This window comes from Bufo bufo, chromosome 3 (genome assembly GCF_905171765.1).
Source record: "Bufo bufo chromosome 3, aBufBuf1.1, whole genome shotgun sequence".
Classification (NCBI taxonomy): Eukaryota; Metazoa; Chordata; class Amphibia; order Anura; family Bufonidae; genus Bufo; species Bufo bufo.
The window spans coordinates 172,904,803-172,927,971 of NC_053391.1; the positions used below are offsets into that span (position 1 = coordinate 172,904,803).

General features: G+C 42.7%; 1 protein-coding gene across 1 annotated transcript in view; it reads right to left on the minus strand.

Annotated features, from left to right (window-relative positions):
* The window catches only part of ANOS1 (anosmin 1), a 191,825-nt gene extending 169,550 nt beyond the window's left edge, over positions 1-22,275 (minus strand). The window contains exon 1 of the mRNA XM_040423757.1: positions 21,912-22,275. Coding sequence (XP_040279691.1) covers positions 21,912-22,109 — 198 coding nt within the window. The 5' untranslated portion in view covers positions 22,110-22,275. The remainder of the gene's footprint in view (positions 1-21,911) is intronic.
* Positions 22,276-23,169: the final 894 nt, after the last annotated feature.

Below are 23,169 nucleotides of genomic sequence, written 5' to 3' on the forward strand. Positions count from 1 at the left end.
AATTAAATGCCTTATTTATCGGCAAGCTACTGTGCCACCCGGTATGAGTGGTTGGCACTGGCAGTGGGCACACTACAGTCAGTGGAAGAGGGCCTGACACACACTGGCAGCAGGCAAGCAACTGAATTTAGACTACTGTCTAAAAATTAAATGCCTTATTTATCGGCAAGCTACTGTGCCACCCGGTATCAGTGGTTGGCACTGGCAGTGGGCACACTACAGTCAGTGGAAGCGGGCCTGACACACACTGGCAGCAGGCAAGCAACTGAATTTAGACTACTGTCTAAAAATTAAATGCCTTATTTATCGGCAAGCTACTGTGCCACCCGGTATCAGTGGTTGGCACTGGCAGTGGGCACACTACAGTCAGTTGAAGTCGGCCTGACACACACTAGCAGCAGGCAAGCAGCTGAAATTACACTAAAGTGTAAAAATTAAATGCCTTTTTTATGCAAAGTCCTGTGCCAGCCGGTATGAGTGGTGGGCACTGGCAGTGGGCACACTACAGTCAGTGGAAGTCAGCCTGACACACACTGGCAGGCAACTAACCTTAGATTAAAGTGTAAAAATTAAGTGCCTATTTTTTAAGCAAAGTCCTGTGCCCCTCGGTATGACAGGGGTGGGCACTGGCAGTGGGCACACTACAGTCAGTGGAAGTCAGCCTGACACACACTGGCAGGCAACTAACCTTAGATTAAAGTGTAAAAATTAAGTGCCTATTTTTTAAGCAAAGTCCTGTGCCACTCGGTATGACAGGGGTGGGCACTGGCAGTGGGCACACTACAGTCAGTTGAAGTCGGCCTGACACACACTAGCAGCAGGCAAGCAGCTGAAATTACATTAAAGTGTAAAAATTAAATGCCTTTTTTAAGCAAAGTCCTGTGCCAGCCGGTATGAGTGGTGGGCACTGGCAGTGGGCACACTACAGTCAGTGGAAGTCAGCCTGACACACACTGGCAGGCAACTAACCTTAGATTAAAGTGTAAAAATTAAGTGCCTATTTTTTAAGCAAAGTCCTGTGCCACTCGGGATGACAGGGGTGGGCACTGGCAGTGGGCACACTACAGTCAGTTGAAGTCGGCCTGACACACACTGGCAGGCAACTAACCTTAGATTAAAGTGTAAAAATGAAGTGCCTTTTTTTTAAGCAAAGTCCTGTGCCACACGGGATGACAGGGGTGGGCACTGGCAGTGGGCACACTACAGTCAGTTGAAGTCGGCCTGACACACACTAGCAGCAGGCAAGCAGCTGAAATTACACTAAAGTGTAAAAATTAAATGCCTTTTTTATGCAAAGTCCTGTGCCAGCCGGTATGAGTGGTGGGCACTGGCAGTGGGCACACTACAGTCAGTGGAAGTCAGCCTGACACACACTGGCAGGCAACTAACCTTAGATTAAAGTGTAAAAATTAAGTGCCTTTTTTTTAAGCAAAGTCCTGTGCCACACGGGATGACAGGGGTGGGCACTGGCAGTGGGCACACTACAGTCAGTTGAAGTCGGCCTGACACACACTAGCAGCAGGCAAGCAGCTGAAATTACACTAAAGTGTAAAAATTAAATGCCTTTTTTATGCAAAGTCCTGTGCCAGCCGGTATGAGTGGTGGGCACTGGCAGTGGGCACACTACAGTCAGTGGAAGTCAGCCTGACACACACTGGCAGGCAACTAACCTTAGATTAAAGTGTAAAAATTAAGTGCCTTTTTTTAAGCAAAGTCCTGTGCCACACGGAATGACAGGGGTGAGCACTGGCAGTGGGCACACTACAGTCTGTGGGCCTGCAGCTCCTCACACACAGGCAGGCCAGGCAACTGCAATATGTATATAAAGGAAAAAAAAAAAGCAGACTAATGTTGCAGCCCTAAAAAGGGCTTTTTGGGGTGCTGTCAGGACGCTGTCCTTACAGCAGAGATCAGATGAGTCTTTCAGGACTGGAGTGGACACTGAATTCACTAGCCTAGCTATCGATTTCCCAATTAAATCAGCAGCAGTTACAGTCTCCCTCCTCTCACTAAGACTGCAGCTTCAGAATGAATCTAAAATGGATGCTGTGCAGGAGGTGGGAGGGTCTGGGAGGGAGGGTATGCTGCTGATTGGCTGGAATGTGTCTGCTGACTGTGAGGTACAGGGTCAAAGTTTGCTCAATGATGATGTATAGGGGGCGGACCGAACATCGCATGTGTTCGCCCGGCAGAGGCGAACGCGAACAAGCTATGTTCGCCGGGAACTGTTCGCCGTCGGATAGTTCGGGCCATCTCTATTGAGGACATGGTAGAGGATAAAGAGGCAGAGACGGACATTGTCACAGGACCAACTGTGTGACAACATAGAGGCAGAAGCGGCATGACCTGGCCAATTTGCTGGTGTGGCTGTGCAGGAACAACATTCACCCAGTGGGCCATATTGTCCCTGACTGTAGCTACAGCTCCACATGTTGGCGCTGCCATACACTTTGGCAGACACTGACAGCCTCAAGGACTGGCCCACCTTCTGTTCTACATGTGTGTGCAGGGCTGGTACTGCCTTTTTTGCAAAGAAATGACGGCTTGGGACTCTCCACCTCAGCTCGCCACAAGCCATCAGTTCTCTGAAAGGTGCAGAGTCCACCATTTGAAAAGGGAGGAACTGCAGCATCAGCAACTTGGACAGGAGCACGTTCAGCTTTTGCGATGTTGGATGCGTGCAAGCATACTGTAGTCTCTTGGCAATCACTTTGGTGATTGATTGCTGACGGAATGACTGACGAGGAGTAGGAGCAGGAGCATCTGGACCAGCAGAAGATGGGATTGACAGACAGCTCAGTTTGGATAAGGTGGTGGAGCCTTGACTGGCTGAAACTGGGTGCATGCCACTGGGTGATGTAGCGATAGCTGCGGCTGGCTGGACCTTCACATCAGAGCCACGATTCAACCAGGCCAATTTATGGTGACGCTGTATATGTTGACGCAGGGCCGTGGTGCCAACATTGGCACCCTGCCAATGCTTCACCTTCTGCCCACATATTCTACATATGGCCATGTTATCCTCCTCTGGCGGCTTCACAAAAAACTGCCACACCGCCGAGTACCTGATTTTCCCCCCAAGACTACTCACTGGTTGACTGCTACCGCCGCTGCTTCCGTGAACCCTTGCACCACTCCTTTCCAGGCAGGTAGGGTTCTGTAAAGTGGGTGGTCTACCCCGGGCATGTTTGGCTCCCGACCTCCCACTGCTGCCACCCTGCTGACTGACGGCCACGCTAGCGACTTTCTGGCTCAGCTGCTGGCTCACGGGCAATCTGCCACCCTCTTCTCCTGATGATGACGAAGCACCTTCTTCACCTGACTCCCTAGTGCGATCGGCTTCATCATCATCGAGTAGTGTCTGCACATCACTGATGTCCTCCTCAACAGCCTCTGGGTCAGGAGCCTGACTGCACCACTCTCGTCATCACCACTTGCCCGCCTAGCGGATGAAGTGGCGGATTTCTACTCCAAATCTTGGCTGGACAGTAGCTGCTGACTGTCCTCTAGTAGCTCTTCCTCTGGGAAAAGTGGAGCTGAGCCCACAGCATGTAGTACTTCTCGCGGTTAGGGAACAGTAAAGGCCGGAGGCAGGTTGAGGACAGGTGAGGGCACAGGGCATCCATGTGTCAAGTTTTCTTGTTGTACTGATATACGACCCTAACAGCTTTGATCAGAAAAAACTCAATGAGTGAAAAGAGTATATCGTTTTCTTGAAGTATTCTTGAAGTACTGAAATATGCCCCTATACACTTTCACCAGAAATAACTGCAGCAGTGAACTGAGAATATATATTTCTTGTTGTACGGAAATAGGCCACTATACACTTTGACCAGAAAAAAATTTAAGAATCTAATTGAAGTGCGCATATGTATTTCTTGAAGTACAGAAATACACCCCTAAACGCTTTTAACAGAAATCACTGCAGCAGTGCACTGAGAATATATATTTCTTGTCGCACTGAAATTGGCCACTATACGCTTTGACCATACAAAAATCTGATTGAAGTGCGTATATATATTTCTTAAAGTACTGAAATACGCAACTCTACGCTTTCAACAAAAATAACTGCAACAGTGCAGTGCGTATATATTTTTTCTTTTTTTAATGAAATATGCCCCTATACGCCTTCACCAGAAATAACTACAGAAGTGAAATGTGTATATATTTTTTTTGTAGTAATGAATAAGATACTAAGATATAAGCCACTAAAGGCTTTCCAACATAACACTTGCAGCCCAATAACAAATAGCTGGAATGACAGACCTGTCTAATGTCTATTTGGATTCCCAAATAATCGTTCCCTGTACTTGTAAATCACTTTCCTATCAATGTCCCTAGCGCTTTCTGACTTCTCTCCCTGCACTAAGATGCTGGTGCTGGTTTCTGTCTTTTTCTTTTTTTCACTTGCTGTCCCTAGCACCTTCACACGTCTGTCCCTGCACTCTGAACGCTGGAAAATGGTAGAATCTAAAATGGCTGCCATATTGATAGGGCTGACTGGCTGCTAATTGGCTGCATGCAGGCATTTCAATCTGGGTGATCCCGCCTTCCCAGAGTTCTTGCCCCATGTCCTCAGTCCTCACACATGTAGCTGCCATTTTAAGAAAATTGCGCTTCGTTACCACAAAGCGCGAGGAAATTGGCATTAGTTGCGAAACAGATTTTCCCTGAAATTCTAAACGATTTCCACTTCGACAGCTTCGATTTGCTCATCTCTAGTTGCAGCATTTGTCTAGAGCCAATTGAGATAATCTATAGACATTGGTTTGATAGACGAATCTCATCCAGGCAGCTACTGCAAGTGGCATCCTTTAAATATGAGACTAAATCATTATAACTCATCATTCATATGAGCCCAGAACTGTGCACAGTACTCCATGTGTGGTCTGACTAGTGATTAGTAAGTTGGCAGGATAGTATATGAGGTTAGTTCTATTTTTCATTATGCTTTCCAATAAATACCATAACAGGCACATGGGGCATGTGTAAGGCTTAACCCGTGCTGCTACTTTATGAAGACCAGGGATCATCAACCTCCGGCACTCCAGCTCTCGTCAAACTACAACTCCTAGCATGCTCCATTCACTTCTATGGAAGTTTTGAGAACAGCTAGGCAAGTGCATGTTGGGAGTCATAGTTTTACCACAGCTGGAGTGCCGAAGGTTGCTGATTACTGATGTACACAAACTAATTTGCTGACTGCTTTATGCCATGCTATTTTATGTATTGCATTATTATTACATGGTCTTCCTGATTTCCTGTCTTCTGGGAAGGAAGAGATATGAGATTGCCATTGAACAAATTATGTTTCTTCACCTGGTTTAGAACATTTATAAACCTTAAAGAAAATATTTGGATACCATAGTCTTTTGGTATGTGTAATTTTCAGCATTGGTACTTTGGTACATTAAATGGACCCTGTCACACTGAACATGGTGTCTGAGCTGCAGACAACATGGTATAGAGCAGTAGCTGAGCAGATTGCTACATAGTTTTGTGGGAAAATATTCAGTATAATTTGCATTGCATTGATTTAACTTCCTGCTCATTCTTAGCTTTGAAGTCACAGAGATGGTCCTATCAGTGACTGACAGCCTTTCCTCTATGACCGTGCATACCGATATAGCTGTCAATAACTGGTAGGGCTGCCTCCTCAACTTCAAAGCCCAGAATGAGCATGGATTTAAGCCAATAAAATCAAGTTACACTGAATCTTTTCTCATAAAACGATATATCAATCTGCTCAGCTCCTCCTGCTCTATAACATGCTGCCTACAGATTGTACTGCATTTTCATGGTGACGGGTTCTCTTTAATTGTATCAAACTATAAATTGCATTAAACCTTTACAGCTTGCAATATAATATCCATGTGTCAAAAAGAAATCATAGATTACTACAAAGATACATTTATGATAGTTTGCACATAGCGTGCATGGAGTGAGGGTGTGAACATATACAGATGTAGCGATCCTTATCTTGATCCTTAACAAACTAAGTAATGGTAAGAAACTTTGAATTGACTTTTTCAATGGCTTTCATCATGTGATATCACATTCAAGATTAAAATTGCTACATTTGTATCTAACATTATTTTCAACCATACTGTATATTGAGATTATATCCTTTCTGCTGTTTTTAGTAGATTTAAAGGGAACCTGTCACCGGGATTTTGGGTATAGAGCTGAGGACATGGGTTGCTAGATGGCCGCTAGCATATCCGCAATATCCAATCCCCATAGCTCTGTGTGCTTTTATTGTGTAAAAAATAACGATTTGATACATATGCAAATTAATCTCAGATGAGTCCTGTCCTTGACTCGTCTCACGTACAGGACAAATCTCATGTTAATTTGCATATGTATCATATCAGTTTTTTTACACAATAAAAGCACACAGAGCTATGGGGATTGGATATTGCGGATGTGCTAGCGGCCATCTAGCAACCCATGTCCTCAGCTCTATACCCAAAATCCCGGTGACAGATTCCCTTTAAAGTGTACCTAAGCTTTTGAATAATTTTATTAAAACTATTCTCAATTGGACATAGTTAATTTTTGTTTATTTACTTATTTTACCGTTTTAGTTCAGGTGTCTATAATGCTTTGGAATCCATATGCTCGTACACCACTGTCAGGTTAATGTTGTACAGATATACGGATTCCATTTTGGGGTCACAGTAAGCAATGTACAGGCAGTAGCACTCAACGCTGCCTCTGACAGTGCCCATTCCAATAAATCCTGACATAGCACAATGGATGTGCTATGCCAGGCTTTAGCAGAGGAGAGCTGGCATAGGCAGGAAGAGTACCTGTAAATTTTTCACTTTGGCCCGAAAATGGAACCCACATACCCATAAAACGCTGACATGACAGTGGTATACAAGTATATGGATTCCAAAGCACAGTAAAATACGTAAATAACGCATATTACAAAAAATTAATTTTTTGCCCATTTAGAATAGTTTTAATAAACTTATTCAGAAGGTTAGGTACACTTTAATCAATAGTGGCTGAACATTTAATATTATCTGTCAAGCTTGGAGCTTGGCCTGATCATTGCACGTTTCAAACTATAGGAAGTTAGAATAATTCACCAAAAACATAAAACAATGTAGATACATATATTTAAAGTAATACATGTGTAGTACAGCAGATAAGGAGTCCAGATCACAATTTTTTCTTTTCCTACTGACCCCTGGTCCGCTGGTATCAGGACTCAAAGCTGCACTGAAATACCCAATTCAGACTGCCGTGCTGTTCCAACATAATGGAGAGGACTCTCATGTGCGCATTGTATTTCAGTGCAGCTCTGAGCGCTGACAGCAGAGGAATGGGGGCAGTAGGAAAATAAAAATAGTGATTTTATATCTGCAGTACTACTCATGAATTTACTGTGGATAATGGTCTGGAATCGGGGTGACAGATTCCCTCTAATCACTGTTGACATGCGGATGATCTTTGAACCTGTGATGGACCTGGTGCCAGCATTTACACATATAGTAGACACTCTAATCGTTCTAAAATGAACACAGAGACATCAGTCTTTGCTAATGCGTCCTACAGCAATGTATGCATTAGCCTAGAGCAGAGATGATCAACCTGCGGCCCTCCAACTGTTGTAAACTATAATTCCCACCATGCCCTGCTGTAGGACGATACCTGTAGGCTGTCCAGGCATTCTAGGAGTTGTAGTTTTGCAACAGCTGGAGGGCCGCAGGTTGAGAAACCCTGGCCTAGAGGTATATTACAATGGCTGACACCAGATGCCACGAGTGCTACCATTTACACTCTTCGAGTTGTACACACTCGAGTTGGAGACATGTTACACAGAACCAAATGCCAGACTAATGAAACATGACAGCAAGTCAGACACAACTACCGTATAGCCTTAGGTTAAGTAATCATTTAGCATGTCCATAGCACACATTAAAAGCTACAGCATATCTGACATTACTGCTGCATGATCTCACTGTAACCTTTTCTAACATGATTGTAAATGAAATCTAGAACCGTCTCCCAGCTAATATTTTTCCCAATATGATATTGCACTGCAGCAGATGTTGGCAGACACTTAGCGCCTGTCGTAGCCCAGTAAAGTCACAATCTACAGAGAGTTGCTTGCAAGTTGCTTTGATGTTAATGTTTCCAACTGAGGATTAACTCGGAGGCCGACTGATTGTGTTCTGCATTATTTAAGATTCTTCACGTATTTCTACATGAAAGGAAGAAATATTTCCTGTCAAAAATATGTACTAAAACCATAGGGGACTGTAAACCGCGATGAACTAGATGTTTACACCATGCTGGAGCATCTTCGCTCTCCGTGCCCTAACCGCCTAATGCATTTTAATCGTAATCTGATTTTTGTTGGCTGTGAAATGTAATCTTCTCAGTTCAGAGAGACATAGGCTGATGATGATTAATATACAAGCTAGGTAGAGGCCCGTCCTCGCTGGCAGGGCTCATCGCTGTAATTAAAATGTAATTTGTCCTACTTTATAATTCCAATACGGCAATTACAACAATAGCCCTCACAAGGCCATATTGTGCCAAGCACAGCTAAATCAGTTTAGGGAATTCATTATGCAACATGGTCATTGATGGGGCAGCCAGGGTTTGGAATTCCAAGATGGCTGCCAATATCAAACCAAGGCACAGCGGAAATAGTGAAGTAAATAAACAGCCGTAAAACATTGTTCCGTGCAATTGAATATACAAACTGTAATGTCATAGACATAAAACATGCATACAGTATTCTGACATAACAACGAATATATACACAATGTAAATATAGGATTACTCTACACATAAGGCGTATGTTTTACGTGCTTTTCCTGAACTCAGATCCCATGCAATAAAACATCTGGATAATAAATTAGCAGCACCTCTTGGCCGTATTTTGATATAATGAGTTTTTATTTTGTGCCGGGCGCGCAGATTGTATATATATAGCCGTGCTCTGACATTTGGACAGAACATGAAAAATGACATACGGAATATATCATTGAGAGAATGCGTAATATTGATTTCATTTTCACCCAATGTATAATTTGCTGGTTGAAGCAGTGTCTTAATTTACAATGTGAAGTGAAGTGTAGGAGATTGGATTTGGATACAGATTATCACCAGTGTTTTCTAGGCCCAGTCAGCATATTACCTTAGTGACATAGTAGATTGATTTTTTCAAATCTATAAATAGTGGGGTTTCCTAAAGGGGCAGAGTCATTGTTGCTTGTACCAAATTTTTTATGGTGTAAAAAAGTAAAAAATATTGATGCATGCCCTATCTGTGATATAATTTTAAGATTGGTGTATGAAAAGTCAGTCTTAAAGGGGTTTTCTGAGACTATTAAATTCCCCCCATATGCCGAGCTCCTCACAATGAATATACCTACCTCGAACCCCGCTCCCTGCGCCGCTCCTGGTCCCTGCACCGCCGCCGCTGCTTATCCCGTGTGCGGATGAAAACATCATGGGTTGTTGCAGGAGCAGCCAATGGCAGGCGGGGACGAGCCTTCCTAGCATCGCGGGCGACGATAGAGTGGCTCGTCCTAGTCACTGCCTTCCATCGGCTGCTCCCCCCCCCCCGACACCGGATGTTTTTATCCACACACTGGGAGAAGCAGCAGCAGCCGTGCAGGGACCAAGAGCGGTGCAGGGAGTGAGGGCCTGGGCATATGGGGGGAATTTAACAGTCTTGGATAACCCCTTTAATGAATATGCCCCATAGTGTGTGTGAATTTAGGTTACTAGCAGCAAATAACACTGCTGGGATGAAAAGCTTTAATTCTTAGCAAAATAAATATTGATTCTGCTCACAAAATGGTTGACTCTACAATGAGGTACAGTGGGTGGGGGGTGTTCTTATTCTTATCATGCCAATTACATTTATCGATGTGCATATCCATGGCACCTTAGAAAGGAGAAGATCGATTCCAACAAATCGAATTGTTTCAACAACAAAAAGTTCTTCATCTGTGAAGGGCTATCCCCATACAGGGAAGAACCCCACTCCTGCTTCTTGATTTCCAGGGTTGAACATCTCACCTGGACCTGACAATAACACTTACACTAAACTTCTACACACCTACTGCTACACTTCCAGGTTGTGGCGCATGAACAGTCACTGTCCTGGTAACAGAAGAAGAGCCTCTGCTCTTGTGCCACTACTCGAAGCAGCAGCACAGGCACGGTATTGCCCAGCCATGTCTATCAAGAGGCAGGTGGGTGCTTCTTGATCAGCAAAGAGAACCTTTCACAGTGAGGAACTTATGGTAATGTGACAAATGATTCGGTAGAATGGATTTGCTTATCTTATGTTTCTTTACATCTAGGCCTATGAAATCCTTGGAATGTAATTTATTTAAACTTGCCACTGAAAGTTAAACCTAGTGCTAGTGCTAGGTATACACATTATATTATTGTCTACCAAACCCACCAAATTTATCAGGACTGGCTGATCATCTTATGTTTATGATCGGGCAACTGGATTTCAACATGCCCAATCGGTTTGTTCTCAGGGAGGATAAGCCACATCTAGTGGTGTCTGTTAGCAGCTTTCTCTCCTCTGGTTTCCCTTGGAAATAAGATAGAGACAAATCCATAGGGGGCAGAGAGGTAGCAGTTGCTCCAGGACTCTGGTTCCTAAGGGGGTGCAAAGGCCACATAAGAAGAGACCAGTATTGTTTATGGAACATGGTACATGGAAAGGCTGCTTCAGATTTTCGATCAGGGCCCAGGAGCTTCAAGTTACGTCTCAGACACATGACTTAACAACTTAGCTCGAAGTGTGCAACTGTCACCAAATTCTCACAATGTACTGCTATCTGGTAACTCAAAATCAGTACAAACAAAGCAAAGTATCTGGAAAGTCACTTAAATTTACCTAACTTTCGACACTGGACGTGTCAGTAATGGTTCAAAAACAACTAACTTTGAGCCTTTCTGTCCCCATAAAAAGGTCTACATAAATCGTCCTGTTGTCAGTAGAGCTGGCCTTGCGGTTCACCCGGCTGTCGTTTCAATGCGAATTCTGCACGTTCGCGATTTGCCGAACATGCGAACATATGGCGATGTCTGCCGGCGCCATATTCTTTTGCATTTGACCCATGACACATCCATCAGGTGGGACAGGACAGTCAATTGAGATATTTCAGCACATGGACACCCCCCCACCCTATAAATGAACCCGATCTGGCAGCCATTTTACATTGTGTTTTGCCAGTGTAGGGAGAAGTTGCTTTGTGGAGCAGGGACAGGCTGTTAGGGACACCAAACGCTAGCTAATAGGGCCACAAAAGTCCTTTTAAGGACTGGTATAGGTGTACTATCGATAGGTGTGATATACTGAGGGGTGTGTTATATTTATAATGTACTTTCTAACAAAGAAAGTATATTATAGTGCATTTGTATAGTGCAGCAGTTGTGTGTAGTTCTGCTGAGATACCGCAGCTATATAGAGGGACAAACGCTATTGGAACAACTAATTGCAATAGGTGTGTGATATACCTGTTGCCCCCAAAACAAACTGATTGAGGGGTGTGATATACCTTCTTCCACAAAATATTTTATCCAGTAACTGCCTAATGTACCTCCAGCCACATCATCACAAGTTATTTTCTGTAAGGTGAATGCCTAATTTTTGGGGCCTGTACTCCAGTGACATACAGTAACATTTTTATCCAGTGACCGCCTAATATACCTCCAGCCACATAATCACTTGTTCTTTTCTGTCAGGTGAATGCCTCATTTTTGGGACTGTACTGGCCTACAGTAAAATTTTTATCCAGGGACCGCCTAATGTACCTCCAGCCACATAATTACTTTTTCTTTTCTGTCAGGTGAATGCCTAATTTTTGGGGCCTTTACTCCCGTGGCCTAAAATAAAAAATTTCTAGGCACCAGCAGGCACATTTTTAAGAATTTCCCTTTAAGATGCATAAAAATGGCCCCCAATTAAAATACATATTTTTTGTGGGAATTTTTGCCAATAATCCCCCTCTGGTATGTCAATGTCCATGTTGTGAGACTATTTGTGCACTTATAGTAAGTATTTGGTGGCTGCAAATATGACCTGAAGGTTTTTCAGGTTCGCCTGCCAATAAAGTCAATGTGGCCCGCCGCGAAAGCACGGTTTGGAAGCATTCGAACGCTCATTCGCGAGCTGTCCCGGCCGATGTTCGTCCATCACTAGTTGTCAGTATTATGCCTACTCAAAGTTTGGAGTAACCTCACACTTGGTAAGTTCTTTCCTGAATAATATTGTACATGGAGTCAACTTTGCATGCCTGAGCACAGTAGCTAGCACCTACATGAAACCATCAATAACTCATAGTATAACAATGAAAAATGTAAAAGGCCTGTACTATTTGTATGTGTTTGCAGTAAAAGAAAAATATTAGTTAAATCAGTGGGTTTTCAGTAAAACTATGACAGTCTAATTTCAGTTGGACTTCAGTTATGCTGTTGTGTTCATTAGAGTCTATTCAATGTCAAAAAGTCGCTATTTGTTCTACTTGGACAACTTGTTGCAACAGATCTATACACCAACCAGATCAAAGGCCTGTTGTCTGCCTTATTTGTACTCTTTTGTTTGGATTGTATTTCTTACTTAAGATGTACCTCAAATTGGTATGAAAAGGGAAAACAGCGAGGTCTATTCACTGTAAACCAACGCAAATAAGGCAGTTACTGTGAAAGCTAGTTTTACATGTGTAATAGGGTCAAATTCACCATTGAGGCTTCATAATTTATGCATTTTTACAATTCTGTGAGTGCCAACTGCATAGTAGGTTTGCCAAAATGTGTTATTTTAATCACAGAAAATAATGGCATGTGCCAGGGGTGGGCAACCTGCGGCACTTCACCTGTTATGAAACTACAACACTGTGAATTGTAGTTTTACACCAGATATCATATGCCATCACTATGAGAAGTAGGGGTCCCACTGTGGGGACCACCAATAATCTTAAGAATAAAGGGGCTGTAGAGCTGGTCAAATGACTAGAGCTGTGTTGTAGTTCTAGGAACAACTGGTGGCTGGAATGGTCATCGTAGAAGTTAGGGGCTCTAGGACAAAACCAGCACTGGATGGACTTCAACCATGGAGGCCCTAGCAACCCCATGTTTTGGAAGGTGAGGTAACAGTTGCAAAGCTTCAGAAGTCCTGCCTAAATATGTCTAGTTTTGCCATAATGTAGTTCCTATAGCCCAGTTAAACCCCAGCCCTCAAATACCCCCAACAGGTCATGCCGCATGGATTTCCTTATTAATGCCTGGTGTGATTTAAAGGGGTTGCCCAATCTCTAAATAATTTTACTTATGATCCCAAAGGTGCCCAGCCTAAATTAAAATAATCATTTATCTATTCACAGGTCCTCCGTTCCACTCATTAGCCTCAGCGGTAGCTTGGGGACACATCTTTGAAGGCAGTAAATGGCTGCAACAGTGTGTGATGATGGATGGGATGTCACACTTCCTGTTCACAGATGAATAGGTCATGGGTCAGACAACCCCTCTAATCAATGTCAATGCATCAGTAATCAGAACGTTTTCTCTATAGGAGATCCATAAAATGTTTGCCCTGAGAATTGTTAGTGTACCTAAACCTTCAAGTACACTTAGTTAAAACCTAAGGTAAATATGCTAGAAATAATATTTCTAATGTACTTTTTAATGTACTTTTATTTGCAAAATACAGGTGCCTGGCGACAGGGGAATCCATACTCATACACAGTGCTGTATGGGAGTACAGACTCTAAAGCACCATAGGTACTTATTTTTAAGTAAAAAAAAAAAAGAAGATAATTAAAGTTGATTAGAAATATTATTTGCACATGTACTATAGATTTTAATAAAATGTACTTAAAAGTTTAGGTACACTTTAAGGGATATTGGTGTTGTACAAACTAAACAGTGCCATAGACAACCATCATATCCCTTCCCAGTAGACCACTGGGTTAATACAGTATGTTAAAAATATAAAAGTACCCAATTGTCTGCACCAACATATAATATAAGAAGTTCTATTTAAATACTTATATGCCAAAATTGCATTCATTTAAAGAGAATGTGTTATCAGAAAATGACCTAATGTTATATCAACTCTTGATGGAGAAAGGGAAGCTGTCAGCAGCTTATGCTGCCCGATCTGAGGGTAGCATAGACGTGTGACAGATACACTCGATTTGCTAAACTCTGTGATGAAAAGCCTTAGCAAGGGACCAGTCCGGTCAATGCAGAGCACACTCCAGGGAGTCCTCGTATTCATGAGCTCCCATCTCTCCCTCATGCCAATTGCAATAGGAAGAAAGATATAAATCGAAGACGGGTAGGGAGAGCTGGGATCTCAAGAATTTGAGGACTCCTTGGCATGTGCTCTGCACTCAGCAGACTATGTTTTCTACAGTCAATTCAAGAAAGTGACCCAACTTTTGATCAGGATATCCGTCACCAGTTCATGCTGCCCTCAGATAGGACAGTATAAGGGTCCATTCACACGTCCGTAGTGTATTGCGGATCCGCAATACACCCGGCCGGCACCCCCATATAACTGCTCTATTTTGTTCTATTTTTTTCCGGAGCCGCGGACCAGAAGATCGGGGGCGCTCTCCGGAAATGCGGATGCGGACAGCACACTGTGTGCTGTCCGCATCCATTCCTGCCCCATAGAGAATGAATGGGTCCGATTGCGGAACGGATGCGGACCCATTCTACGGACGTGTGAATGGACCCTAAAACTAATCACAGAATCAGATTCCCTTTAAAACATGTGGGTGATATTATTTTTAATTTTTCATGCCACTTCCTATATTTATAAAACAACAAGAAAAATCTTGCAGTTTTCATTCTGTCCACTATACATAACAATATGTATACACTTTGGGTTTTTAGAGATAACTTTTAGCAGTTATTTTGCAGGATTACAATGAAAGATAACACCTATATATAGATAGCACAGGATCACACTATACACAATAGGTGATGCTCACAGCTTATCTACTCGCCCTCACTACACAATGACCTCCTCATAGGTCACAGAACATGTCTAGAAAATTCTCATATAGACTTCAATGAACATCTCTCCTCTGTGCCCTATGATATATGTGGATGCTATAAAGAATATCTTCAGGCAAGATGACTGGTCCATAATCATAATTCCAAATGAAAACAAGTGTACAAAAATACAAATAATTATGGTACGAAATAAAAACAGGTTTGAAAAAAATGGAATGTGTGCCATCATCTGTTTTTATTTAGTAAAAAAGTTGTTTAGTGACAGATTCACTTTAGGGCCTCTTCACACTGATTCAGGGCCAAAATTCTGCTAGTGGCTGCCTGGTGTCCACCTCCCATTGTTTGCAATGGGAAACAGTAATACCGTTTGCGCGGGCAGTGCTTTAAAGCCGTGACCGCGTCAAGAATGGACATGACCCTTCTAAGCAAGGTGTCTGGACCGATGTCACTGGAAGCCACAGCAGGTGTTTACTCACAAGATAGCTCCTTTCAAAGGGTCTACATCGCAAGCAGGTTTGTGCCATTCAAAGTTAAAAACTGCGGCAGACAACCCAATGGCTTCTGCTGTGGAATACGTGGCAGATTTTGACAGCTTGTGAATATACTCTTGACGTACCTACGTGTACTAGCTTCTGACTCTTCTTCTCCCTGTAAGAAACAACTGCATAATGGTGTTGGGGTCTCAGGAGCCGTTTTGGTTGGCGTTTTTTCCTATGTAGCTTCGTCTACGTGCATATGGTGTCCTGATATTCAGCCATCCTTGTGGCATTTATAATGGGTTGCTGTGTCTGATCATTGCCTTTTATTATCATACATGTTCAGATACCACAATTTGGTTTCCTGATTTGGTGTGTGACTATGGGTCTTATTTTAACCATTTTTGTGATTTTTTAACATACTATAATAAAGATGATTAACTTATTGTGTGGTGGTGTCATCTTTGAAGTCCGAGGAGTAGATGACAGACGCATTTGACCGTCCATCCTTCTCCTGCAGAGTAGGTAACAGTGGACTATAGACTGTAGATCCACCTCAGACTTTCTGGTGGAGGTGAACACGTGCTCTGGTTCTGTTCCAGCAGAGACTTCATACACCTGTGATTCAGGGTGAGGGTAATGCAGCAGATGTTTACTTATCTGTAAAATATGGATGTATCCTCCTACAGGAACATGTAAATCAACGAAGAAACATCCCCATGATTCACTCAAACGGTCTGCCTGAGATATATAGCTCAGGACTAGAAAGGTAATTTAAGTTAAGCAATTCCTTGAACAGAACTGAGCTGCACTTGAACAGTTTGGTGCTTCACAAATGGTCACAAGCAAATGGCTGGAGGGAAAATGTCAGCCCGTATTTAACACAGTGTCACTTGAAAGTCAAGTCACAATACTGACCACAGAAACCCCTAACACAGCTGTATTGTCAGCAAGCGGCGTTGTAAAGTACATCTCCAATTTCATTCCTCCTGGATGGAAGATACTGAAGGAAGACCATTCATCTAACTCCTACAGTAGGTGTTCAGAAGCCTACAAGCCAACTCCCATACTAAATATGCCATTATATCAAATGCAATCATTATCGTTATTGTGCCTACCAACATGAGGGTTTCTCACCTGGCTGAAATAGGCTTTATGAGAGACAAAGTCATGGCTGCTTTCTAACAGAAATAGCGCCACTCTTGCTGATAGGCTGTGTACAGAACTGCAGCACAGTCACATTTACTTGAAGATTCTGGTAGGGATTTGGTATACATTGAATTCACATATATTCTTTAAATCAGCCTCACGGCTCAAAAAGTACAGATATTGAGGGGTATAATCCCTTCGATCTGGTCATAAATGGAAGAGTCCAGAAGATAGCGCCGAGGTTCAGAGCTATACTTCTATGAAAAGAAAGCAGCAACCCAAAATTCATGTTTTTTTTTTAGCCATGCCAGTTTACTGGAACAGCTCTGGAAAGTGTAATAGAACTGGCTTGATTGAAAATGACATATGAGGCACCACAAGTAAAATATATTTAAATGGCTGCTTTTGTTGTGGTTCTTCCTTATTTCAGTAAATCAGCGCAGAAATATGTCATAAATTCCTATTCACTAACATTGCACATCTGGCTGCTGTAGTAAAAACATCCAAAAAGGTCCTCTGCCTGGATCTGGACTTCTAGCTATGTTCTTCAGTCACAGTGCCCTCTTCTGTTCATACTGATTCCATTCTGAACTAGGTCTCTGATTCAACATACTTCTGGTCAATAACTGGTCCTGAAAATCTAATGTTGGTATTTTAACTGCCTCATCAGTTATGCAAAATCCCATTTAAAGGGGTTACACCTTGATCGATGTAAAAAATGAAAACAAGACATCATATAGAACATGACTATCTCTTTCTAAGGGCTCATGCACACGACAGTATTTTGCGTTCCGTATATGGACCATATTTTGATTCTGTATATGGTCCATATATGGAACCATTCATTTGCGGACAAGAATAGGCATCTGTATAATGGGCCTCCTGTTCCGTTCCGCAAAAAGCAAAAAAAAAAAAGATACTTACCACCTCTATTTGTTTGCAAGGGGCTGGCTGCCGCCATCTTGATTGAAGTTCTCGGCCGAAATCCTATGCATGGTGACTCATGACGTCACCATGCCGGCCGGCATAATGACATCATCTTGGGCCGCGTGAGATTTCTCTCAAGATCTTCAAGCATGATGGCGGAGGCTGCCCCGTCGCGAACAAATGGAGACGGTAAGTTTGATTTAATTTTTTAAAAATGTTTTACACTGTATTATTACTCTTAGATGCCGCGATCATGTATGAATGCGGCATCTGAGGGGTACAATGGTGGGGAGCGGCGCTATCGCAGCTGCCTGTCATTGCACCCGCTTTGTGACAAATTTTCCAAAACTACACTTATATCTACTTGTGGCAGTTGGACTTAAACTGAGCGCCTGTGACCACCTCAGTTAGGTGGATGAAGAAATAAGGAAAATAATAAACAGCAGGTGGCGCTATACAGATACATTTTATTGAATAGCTCAGTGTCTATACAGAATTTTTAACTAAATTTTTCCAGGTTCTGGTTTGAAAAATGTAGAATATCTTCTGTGGCAAAGCCCCTTTAATTCTTTGTGGTTGAACAAGCAAGCTGATTGGCCCATTCCATCATTCGCCTACTGGATGTCTTGCTACCAAGTTTGGTCTTCACAGAAGCCTAATTAAATTATAAACATCCCACCGATCACGAGAATGAGGAGCCTGGTTCTACGCGGGACCTGCTAGAAATAGTGAATGTGGTGCTCAGCTATCTTCGCCAGTCCCACAGAGATGAATGTAGTAGCAGTATGTGCCCAACCTGTGCTCTGTTCATTTTGGGGCACCCTACGTTTTATAGGGGTCCCTATTCTTGTTTTGGGTAAGTCTTCTAATCCTTTACCTATCTAAATAGTTAGCCGCCGTCCTGTGGATTGGATATAACTTGAAATAACTGGAATACTACTTTAAACAGGGTTCAGGGAGCCGAAGACATGCAGTGCTGTTTGCGAAGCAGATGCCCAGAGTTCATTAACTAACAGAAGAGCTCAAGAATCAAGAAAATCACTGGCGACCACCATCATTATGAGGATCCTGCCAAACATGTCCCCAGATATCTGCTTACTTGTCTCCTATGTTTCTCATGTGGAGTGTGAAGGTCCCTAAAACTTTTAATGACCCAAACAGAAGAAACTATTTAATAAAAGTAATACTATTAATGTTATATTGTTATTATTTCAGCTAGCTAATTGGAGCTGTTGTCGACAGCCCCCTCATCGCAACCTGACGATATCGCAGGAGAAAAACAAGTGATTCACACATTCCCTTTGACAAGCCTCAGCAGCTACAGATTCGCAACTTTTCTTAAGGAACACAAACTCCTACACAAATGACAAACATGAAGAAGTGAGGCAAATATAAAGATGTATCCTTGGCCAAGAAACACATGGGGATAATTGCGAGCACTCAGACTAAGTGAAATGCCCTATGTCTTGTCTAGTATTTCAGAGAAATACCTTAAGTCATCTTGACCTGCATTCACCAAGACGATGCTTATGGCGTGTGTGGTTCGAGTCATGCTACCCCACAGCAGGCCAAGCCGTACCCTAAGCCTGTCGGAATAAATGCATCACACATGTACACTGATGGTCTTCGCTTTTCAGCTATTGCCCCCTAAAGGTCAACTAATAATTATGTGGATTTCATAGGTTAATAGGTGAGCAGAGATTTTTTTTTACCCCCCCCAGTAAAATGCTGCTTTCAGAGGTAAGCTAATGCTGGCTTATCTATCAGGAGCCTGGGGCTGAAATTGAAGCATGGGGCAAACGTATCATCTCTGAAGTCATCCCCTCTCAGTTTTTATTACTTCAGCATGCTGTGACGGAGCGCTCTCCGGGGTGGCGTTTGTCACCATAATACCCAACAGGTGCTATTCACTTCCACAAAATAACGACGGGACTGAAGTTCTTCAGCAGACAAAATAAACAAATACTCCGCACCAAATAAACAAACCTTGGTACATTCCACTAAAGTGTATGGGCCGCCGGGATACCTTGTCTTTGTTTGTTTATTTGTTTATTTATTTGTTTATTTATTTAGGTAGAATTGAAGATTATTTTATTTAGTTGTCACTTATTATCCATTTTACTTGAAAGCCGCAAACTGTGCTCCAAATTGAAATTGGAAACACAGATTTTTGTAGACAGATGTTGCCGCTGCACTAGAAGACAGATGACCCATATATTTAAAGGGGTATTCTTCCCATCTCAGACACCGATAGCATATCACTAGGATACCTCACTCCTTTCTCCCACTCGTGCATAGGTGGCCACCCTCCGTCCTCCGCTACGGGCTGCCCCGGCTATTTCCGCCAGGTGAATGGAGAGGTGGCAATACATGCGCGGCGTGCTCTCTATTCATCACTATAATGGGACGTCTATAAATTTGAATGGAGAGCACGCGCACATGCGCAGTGTGTCCTATTTCGGTTTGGGGGCCCCGTTCTGGAGATAGAAGCAAATCCCAGAGGTGGGACCTCTACCTATCTGACATTAATGGCATATCTACCGATGTCTGAGATGAGACATGCTCGTCCCTATGGCATTGTATACAGAGAAGTCTGGAATGATAGATATAGCTGAGCTGAATTTGTCAGTCTACTCTATTGAATAGTATGATTTGTGCAGTTCATTATCTACTTGAGATAAGATTGAACAGAGGGCTCAGCCCTGCTGCCAAATGTGCATTGATTTTACAATATGGACCAAATGACAAATGTATCTCTCCTACATCTATATCTCACATATAGCCACATTATAGAGCACCAGGTCATCAGATTGTGTTTCATTTATACCGAGATCCTCTAGACATGGCAAATTACATGATTTGTGTAATTGGAAGACAATTATTGTCTAATGGTAAAAAAAAAAGCAATTTCCTTCTGCCCTTTCTCAGCAGGGCTGAGTATGTCAGAAATAGCTATGTTGATAAACTCGGATGTAGCAGGGCTGAGTATGTCAGAAATAGCAATGTTGATAAACTCAGATGTAGCAGGGCTGAGTATGTCAGAAATAGCTATGTTGATAAACTCAGATGTAGCAGGGCTGAGTATGTCAGAAATAGCAATGTTGATAAACTCAGATGTAGCAGGGCTGAGAATGTCCTAAACAGCAATATAAATAAATTCAGATGTAGCAGGGCTGAGTATGTCAGAAATAGCAATGTTGATAAACTCAGATGTAGGAGGGCTGAGTATGTCCTAAACAGCAATATTAATAAACTCAGATGTAGCAGGGCTGAGTATGTCCTAAGCAGCAATATTAATAAACTCAGATGTAGCAGAGCTGAGAATGTCAGAAATAGCAATGTTAATAAACTCAGATGTAGCAGGGCTGAGAATGTCCTAAACAGCAATATTAATAAACTCAGATGTAGCAGAGCTGAGTATGTCAGAAATAGCAATGTTGATAAACTCAGATGTAGCAGGGCTGAGAATGTCCTAAACAGCAATATTAATAAACTCAGATGTAGCAGAGCTGAGTATGTCAAAAATAGCAATGTTGATAAACTCAGATGTAGCAGGGCTGAGAATGTTAGAAATAGCAATGTTCATAAACTCAGATGTAGCAGAGCTGAGTATGTCAGAGATAGCAATGTTAATAAACTCAGATGTAGCAGAGCTGAGTATGTCAGAAATAGCAATGTTAATAAACTCAGATGTAGCAGGGCTGAGAATGTCAGAAACAGCAGTGTTGATAAATTCAGATGTACCAGTGTTGAGTCTGACACAGAAGTTTTGGGTCCGTCAGATGTAGCCGATGTCATAACCTTTCCAGCAGTCTTACATAGGACTGCAGACAAATCTACCGTATTAACATTACACTAAACATTATCCAAATCCATAAACAAATCTATTTCAAGTGACATATTCAACACTGCTACATCTTTTTTTTTTTTTTTTTTTTTTTTTTTTTTAAGCTCCTTCACTAATTAACAAAATATATGCACAACTGGGATAAAGGGCAAGTTATGGACGTTAACTGGCATTCAACTCAAGTCATCTCCCTTCCAGAGATTAACAAGGTGATGTAGCGGAGCAAAGTTTGTCTTTTAATGCGACTTCCCAGGTCTTCTAAGTAGCTTTACATAGGACTGCAGTTAAACCTGCCACCTTATATCATAACCGAGACACTTAGCATAATGCTGCAAAGACGTATCCCCAAAGAGTTCAATGACAAGTTGAGCTCTGCTACATATGTGATTGCAAAAAAAAATAATAATAATAATAATGTAGGATGATTAAAGGTTCATCCATAAACTTCAATTCTTTTTTTGCGCTCCATGCTGCTGCATCTGCTCAGACTGTACCTGGAAGTGTTTGAAGAAGGCAGAGATGCGAGTGATGTGCAGGCTCAGGCACCTGGATGTGCATCTTGCTCTGTACACACTGACTGTAGAGAAGGACTCATCCTGCTTGCCAGAAGTAGCAGAAGCTGAGTTCCAAAAGCTGCCCCACAGCAAGATAATCCATAGGAAAAGGGTCATGGAACAGCCGGGATCCTTCATCTTGTACAAGAGATCAATCAAGGGAAGAGGAGAGTGGAGCTTCCCTGTGCTGACCACACTCAGTGCGGAGGGGAGAGAGGCAGGGGAGCTGCACAAACTAAAAAAGAAAGTTCAATCATTCAACTCTATTTGGTTGGAGCTGCTGCTGCACTCAGTCCCACTCCTCCTCCTGCTGTTGCTTCTCACCACCCCTCTCCCAACAGCTGCACCTCCTCAGGGTGGTACCAGGCTGACAGCACCCAGTCTCATTGGCCGGGGGAAGGAGATGACTGACAGCGGCTTGGCTTCTGAAAAGAGGGAGAGCAGTGTTGAATGAGACGGGTGACGAAAAAGTGAAAAGATGCTGAGGTTATTCTGTGGTACATGAAAGGGACAGGACAATAGAGGAGCAGTATAAACTCGCCCTGCTAGGGTGACAAATCCCTTCTCTAAAGGGCGCATGCTCACGACCGTATGGATTTTGTGGTCCTCAAAAAAACAGATCCGCAAAAAATACGGATGACGTCCGCGTGCATTCTGTATTTTGCGGAGCAGACGTACGGGACGTGTGGAAACGGAATGCACGCGGAGTGACTTCAGTTATTTTTTTAAATGAATGCGGTCCGAGCATCGCTATGCTCGGCAGATCCGAGTGCTCGGCCGAATAATTCGGGTGCTCGAATACAATTTATTACAATGGAAGTCAATGGGAGACAACCAGGCACCCCCTGCTCGGAAGACAAGAGGGTGTCTGGTTCATAAAAAATGGTTAGAAATTGATGGAAACCCCATGAAAATGGTTTGGCAACAGCATTAAGAAGATAGCTGGATGCGTCTTAGACTCCTATTATGTACAACATACAATAGACAACCACACAAAGGCTGTATGCTAAATGCCAGGTATGTGCCCAATCTATCCATAAGACAGATAACAGCCAGCAAACTTCAAAGTTATTTTGCATCTGTTGGATGGCTTGGGTGGACCTGCACACCTAGATCAATATCATTAGAGCGACAAAAAGTTTTCCGATTGTCCTAACATAATATTCAATAACCTTTCTATACAGTTTTGCCATGTAAA